This window comes from Aptenodytes forsteri, unplaced genomic scaffold, assembly GCF_000699145.1.
Source record: "Aptenodytes forsteri isolate BGI_AS27 unplaced genomic scaffold, ASM69914v1 Scaffold296, whole genome shotgun sequence".
NCBI lineage: Eukaryota > Metazoa > Chordata > Aves > Sphenisciformes > Spheniscidae > Aptenodytes > Aptenodytes forsteri.
Window position 1 is genome coordinate 1973053 of NW_008796181.1, and position 6955 is coordinate 1980007.

The following is a 6955-nucleotide window of genomic DNA, read 5'->3' on the forward strand; positions in this document are numbered from 1 at the left end:
TAAGCTTGTGTAAAGTTTTAAGTGGAAAATTGCCATTAGTCCAAGAATGTTTTCTAGCATTAGCAACTCTGACTCTCTAGTATTTATAAATGCAGAAATCTACATTAGCACTGTATTGATGTTTGCGTTGATGGGGATTTCCACTCAAGACCTTAGAGTATTTATGCCTTTTTGAATATTAGAGATTTTGTGTGCTTGTTTAAAAAAAAAAAAAAACAAATCTGACTTTTTGGTGGGAATTTAACAAATATTTTAGTAGGGTTGAAAATTTTTTTACAAAGGAACATTCTGATTTGCACACTGACTCTTTTTATTTCACTTAAAAGGAAAGGCATGACCACATTACACAGTAACAGTATGTTTAATATTGCAGGAGAACTCAAACTCATGTCACGTGCAATAGTAGGCCCATTGTACATAAATTTTAAACAGTGTAATTATGACCGAGGAAGAGAATCTGAATTTCCCTGCAGAAAAAGGAATTCTCCTTTCCCTTGTACAGAAGTGGGTTTGTTATAAAGTAGACTAAATGGTGAGCAGGAGTAATAGCGATTTTGATTCCCACCCGCCTCCTTTAAAAGTGCTATTACAAACTCTCTACAGTCTCACTTCTACCTCTTTTGTTTCTCTGTTCTTGGGAGGAAATATCTAATGTTTGTTCTATTTCATTGTAGTTTGCTAATCCTGATTTTATGGAATCCATTTCGGATGTAGTTGATGAAGTTATACAGAACTGTCCCATTGATGTCCGGCGTCCATTATATAAGGTACGGTCTTTCTGTTGGAAGATTAACTTAATTCATTTGAAGACTAAATATCAACACCATCATGAAGCATAGACATAGCTACCACTTTCTCTGCTATGAGAAATGTGAACTTTGAATGGAAATAAAGTTCAAGTTAAACAAAGCGCCACTTCTGAATGAAGAGTACTTGATGTTTGCTGCTTTTTATTTCTGAAAGAAGGGTTATCTGTAGCAGTAGTTTGATAACACAGGTAAGTATTGTCCCCAGGGAGCTGTGGCAGAGGGATGTTATTTGCATCTGAGACTTGTAATGTGAATTCTTGTGCATGAAGGTCTTTCGTTTTTGCCTGTTTTGAGGGTTACATCGTGGTCTCACCCCTCTCCCCCCGCTTTACTAAGCAGTGGTTTCAAATACATAGGGTTTTTTTCATAGTCTCCACTTGTATCTGCTCACTGTCTGCTGTTCTAGCCAGGTATTGAACCCAGTATTAAAATACATGAAGGCTTAAAATCTTTTAGGAGACAATAATTATGCCTGCTTAAACTTGTTCAGGGTGTAGTCTGGACAGTACTTTTCAGTCACTGATTCTTGAAGAAATGAAAAGGAAGGTACTGACAGGCGTAGCCTATGGCAAGCTCTCTTTATATTGGCAGCACACCCTATGCTTCCTGGTTGTTTTCTGCTTGTGCAGCAGCAGTGCTCTTTTGGAAATAACAGCGTGAAGTAATAGCATGGAGAAGTTTGCTTGCTCACATAAAGGGTGGTAGTTTTCCTCACCTATTAGAATGAGCGTTAAGTTCCAACTAAGTCATATCTCAGGGTAATTTGTAACTATTAAAATTTTGCAGTCTGTTTTACTTGTCTAGTAAACATACTCTGTAATCTAGAATGAGACACAGTGCTACAGAGGAAGTCTGTGGAGCAGGTTAAAAAGGGAAGTTAAACTACTTAATAAGCTCATATGTGGAGTGAATTTTGCAGTAGATGTCTCCAAAGGCTTCAAGCTTAGGTACGTTGCCTGAGGTTTAGGAAACTCTTAGTGTCTGGTTGTGCTTAGGGTCTGTGCTTTTTTTTCCTGGAAGACCAAAGTTGCCATAGAGCAATAGCTTCATCGCTTGGTAGGGTAGGGATTAGTACTGACTTCTGGAAAGTGGTATTTAAAAATTGAGGTTAAGTTACTCTTTCTTCACTGTAATCAGCAGGCAAATAACTTTCCCTTGGCTTGCCTCTGATTGAGACTTTGTTTTTCCATTTTCTGTTTTTCATTGTACTTGCTTAATTAAAACAATGTTACACAATTACCTATGGAACATAATGATAGATGTCAGTAGGTATTAATGCTAATAGTTGCTGCCTTCTTTAAGCAAAGTCACTGCAAAGAGACGAGCATCTCTGTTCTCATTGTTTAAAAGAGTGTATAGGTGCAGAAATCCTCTCATACTTTCTCTTAGTTTCTGTGGTTTATCAATTTCACTTACCCACAGTGCTGCGTGGCGGCCAGCCAAGGCCCTGTGCTTTGCAGCTGGGTTTCCATCACATGTATTTGGATTCTTCCTCAGCGTTCATGCAGAAAATACCTGCAAGTACCCTTCTTGCAGATCATACGTGGTATGTAGCCTTTGAAGCATTGTTTCACAACCTATCTTTTGATGTCCCATGGTATTTCTCTTTTTTAGTTTTATTGTCAGTATCCCTGTTTCCCAGCCTGATCAACATCTCTTTCATGAGGCCAGTTATCTTACCTTACGTTGATGTTTGGACCAGCAGGACCTTCATAAAACTGTTGTTCTTCAGCCAGATCCCTGTCATGGTTTAACCTCAGACGGCAACCGAGTACCACACAGCCGCTCGCTCACTCTCCCTGCCCCCCCGGTGGCATGGGGGAGAGAATAGGAAGAGTAAAAGTGAGAAAACTCATGGGTCAAGATAAAGACAGTTTAATAATTGAAATAAAATAGTAATAATAACAACAATAATAATAAAAGACTATACAAAGCAAGTGATGCACGATGCAGTTGCTCACCACCCGCCGACCAATGCCCAGCCAGTCCCCGAGCAGCGGCCCCCCTGGCCAGCTTTCCCCAGTTTATGTACTGAGCATGACGTCCCATGGTATGGAATGTCCCTCTGGCCAGTTTGGGTCAGCTGTCCTGGCTGTGCCCCCTCCCGGCTTCTTGTGCACCTCCAGCCTTCTCAGTCGGTAGAGCATGGGAAGCTGAAAAGTCCTTGGCTAGTGTAAGCACTACTTAACAACAACTAAAACATCGGTGTGTTATCAACATTATTCTCATTCTAAATCCAAAACACAGCACTGTACCAGCTACTAGGAAGAAAATTGACTCTATCCCAGCCGAAACCAGGACAATCCCATAGCCTGTAGCTGTTCAATACCAACCACAAACATTCTTTCACACGTGATGAACCCTTTTTAATTGTATAACAGTTGCCAGCAATGCACTTTTTTTTTTTTAATTCCCATGACTACACCGTCTTAATGTGATTGCTTGGAAGAATTGATTTATATTCTTATTCTGTCTCTCTCTGTGTCTCTAACACAGAGTTGAGAGTTCTGGATTGCTTGGGATGAGCTGCTTTCTGTTAAAATGGAAGAAAATAGGTAGGCTGCTGGGTTTGGAACCAATGGACTTGCATTAAAATTTGAAGAAATAAGGTGGATTTTTTTTAATTCTTTAAATTTTTTTTTTAACAAACCCAAATCTTCAGAAAGTAGAATGAAATTTAAAGTGAGTGCTCAGGTGAAATGATAGCAAGGATACCAGATTATTTAATCCATGTTGATCATTCCTGTGTGTTGAGTTCCATTGAAAAATGACCCATCCTGCATGCAGCTAGTAATGCAATCGTGCTTTTATGGGGCTCAGTGAGGCATTGCATCACACTTGGCATTCTTTGGGAAGAATGGTGTATAGTTCGTCTAGTTCTGTTTTTCTGAGAATTCTTTAGCTTCCTTTTTCCTTAAAATATTGTTCCACAACCTTTCCTTATAAATATGAGATAAGTATATAAATATATAGTATAACTGGTATCACAGAAATGCGGAGAAATTAGAGGGAGGGAATGGTAGCATGATGGGGTCTACTGTCTGCAGAAAAATGTGGTCCTTCTCCCAGCTTTCAGGTTACTATGAGCATACTACTAAACACAGCGTAACTAATGCACACCCAGCTTGCATCAGTGGGAAACATCTGCTCGGTGGTATAGCCACAACAGATGCTAGTATTGGATGTTTTCAATACCAGTTGCTATTTAAAAATCTGTTTTCAACCTGGAAATGCTCTGAAACTTGTCCTAACTTCTGTCACTTAGGGCATGAATTTTGACACTTAAGTGGCAAAAAAGAGTAGCTGAATTTAACAGTCGGCTAGTGAATAACAACTTTAAAGGTGGACAAAGAGCTTTCAGAAGTTCTCAAAACTGCTTGATACTCTAATAAACGGTATTTTTTGTTGGTAACAGGTTCAGAAACTGTCACTCTTACTCCACACTCTGCTTCATCTTCCTTTTTCCCCATCCAGAGTCTCTCCCCAGATACTTCCAGAGTTTAGATGGTAACAGGAGATGAGAACGATATTGACAGTTCGGAGGTCTGTGCCTTCTCCCAGTAGAAAGGATGTCAGTGTAGGGTCATTGGCTGTCCCAACGATTGATTTCTTTCAACTTTTCTCTGCTGTGTTTTTGGCACAAATGTATGGATGAAAGAATTTCAGATAAGTGACATCTGAAACCAGGTAAACTCTGTCAAAAATATTTCTGAAAGATCCTAGCCAAGCATGTTTAGATATTCATGATTCAAATTATGACGGCTCAAGTTGTAACATCCTTGACCTCAAACGTTTAAGCTACCTTCTCAAGCTGAAAACATTGCATGAGGTGGGGACTGAGTGTGTTGGCATGTGTGGTGTTTTATTGGAGATAAATCGTCCAGGTTTTCAGTGGAAACGCAGGTGCATGGAGACAGGATTTTAATGATGTTGGCTCTTTTCCTTAGAGAAGATGACTTTCTAGCTGGGTGTGCAGCTATTGTGGACAATAGTGAACTTGAGCTTGCTGATACAATTAAGATTTGGACTACACTTGTTGTATCAGTGTTCTCTTGGAAGGTTAAACTGTTGACTGCCTCGCTCATAATGAACCATCCTCAAAGCCTGGAGAGATCTGGCATGCTGGAGGCTAAAGGAGTGGTAAACATCCCCCTAACATCACTTCTAACTTGAACTGCTGGTTAATACTTCGTGTGAAAACTGCTTCACATGCGCTGCGTGGTGTGTAGATGGCGCTGTCAGACTGCTGTGCGGCGTCCGGCTGGACATCTGCGAGCTGCAGGGAGAAATACAGTCTGTGGTGGTGCCCAGCTTATTTGCTGTGTCAACCCTGTTCTTGCCTTTCCCCTCCAAAATTGTAGGTACCCTCAAGCACAAGGCTGGATAGGGTTCAACTGACTTCTGCTTATCTGTGCTTCAGCAAAATGACAATATTTGCTATTCATTACTAAGTGCAGAGTGAGGAGGCTCTGTGGGTGAGGTAAGGCTGGAGAGACTGCCAGGCCATTAGATCTGCATCATATGGGCACCGATGATAAGACACGGGAAGGAAAAGGTATTCCTGCTACCTCATGTAGAAGCCCCAAGTGATTAACACTCTTAGCATAGCACAGGAGTACTGAGGAGAAGCCCTGTTTATTCCTATCACAGCTGTAATTAAATTTATAACATTACTCGTGCTAGCTGGTTTAACAGTAGCTCAATACAGCTGCAGTATTTTGTGGTTACTTCTATGTCTGAGTGCAGGTATATTTCTGTGGAACAGCACGACCATAAGTCACGCTGAAATCTTTTGCTATTGCTCGAACTGCTAAATGAACACTGAAAATCATGATTTTAAAGAAACAGAAATTGTTTCTTCATCATTAAAAGTCAAACTTATTTAAAAAGTAGTGTTTCTCACAATACATTTACTCCTTTGTAATATATTTGTTGTTTGATATCTGTATTTCTCTTTACACTTTCCATACAATGTTGGCAAATATTGCCCTGTTTTAACTAAATTAGCAGAGGCATGTAGCTTAATTGATTCACTTGCTCATGAAGTGCTTGGCTTCAGCTCGTGAACTTTCCAGTTTTTATCCATAATAATTTTTATTAAGTCATATATTGCTCTCATTACACGTCTCTGGTGGTGTGGTTGTGTCATGTTAAACAACTTTAATTTAGGCTATAATTTGGAAGGAAGGGAAACTGAAATGCGTTGTTGAAGTTTGATTTTACCAGAAAAGCAGTAGATGCTTCTCAGTTTGGTGCTGCAAAGTCTCAAGTGTCCAGCTGAGAGTGCACTTATACCACGTTACAAGGTGCAGCGTAAAGATGCACAGACCAGTTCAGCACCTTGTGTTTGGTAGCATTGAGTTCTGCAGAAGCTCATTTAACTTTTTGGAATTTTCATGTAAACTTTATTTAGATAGACACTTCTGTTACTGTAACTGGGTGGTTTTGTTAGGTAGCCTCATATCTCTGCAGCATTGCACTGTACAGGCATAATACCAGAAATGGTATGGAGAGAAACTCAATATCCTAGAGTTCATAAGAGAAGCAAAGGGTTGGGATGAGAAATGAGAAATTTCTTGCCAGCCTTCTGAGATGATTGGTGTTCACCCCCTGGTTTCCTTCTAGCAAGGGCCTACTTTCATTTATTTACTACTTGTGGTTAGCTTTTTCAGGTGTGTGGAAGGTCTTCATCCCTCTCTTCTAAGGGAATACATTCTTTTGAAACAAATTTTCAACCAGTGAGCTATAAAAGTAAAAATCAGTGGGAGCTTCTTTCTGTCAGGTGGTATGATAATCAGTGTTAGCTGTGAAACCTGTGGTCTGCTTAGAGCTGTTAAACCAGCCGAAGTGTGTTTGAGCAGAGTAAGATCAGAAGAAGTCTTCTTTAAAGGAATCAGCTGGAAACAGATACTTAAATCCTAACTGCCTTGATGTCTTTTTCTGGGAGGCCAGAGAATTCCTAGGCAGGCTGAAAACCCAAACATCACTAGTAAGCTTTCTCCACAGACGTATTTAACATGCTTCATTGTTATTATGCTTTTCGTTAAGTGGTTACTGGAATTACTGTGTTGTGTTACTCAGTTATTCTAGAGAAGGTATTTGCTGTGGGGGGTGGTTTCTTGGTGGTTTTTTTTTTCTTTTTTTTT

The 6955-nt window shown here is 39.9% G+C and overlaps 1 protein-coding gene across 1 annotated transcript in view; it reads left to right on the forward strand.

Moving 5' to 3' along the window:
* Positions 1-6955, forward strand: part of ACTR3B (ARP3 actin related protein 3 homolog B) — a gene marked incomplete at its 5' end in the record, with an annotated part of 25850 nt that overhangs the window by 12472 nt on the left and 6423 nt on the right. Inside the window, one exon of the mRNA XM_009287805.2 lies at positions 675-767. Within this exon, the coding sequence (XP_009286080.2) occupies positions 675-767 (93 nt within the window). The remainder of the gene's footprint in view (positions 1-674; positions 768-6955) is intronic.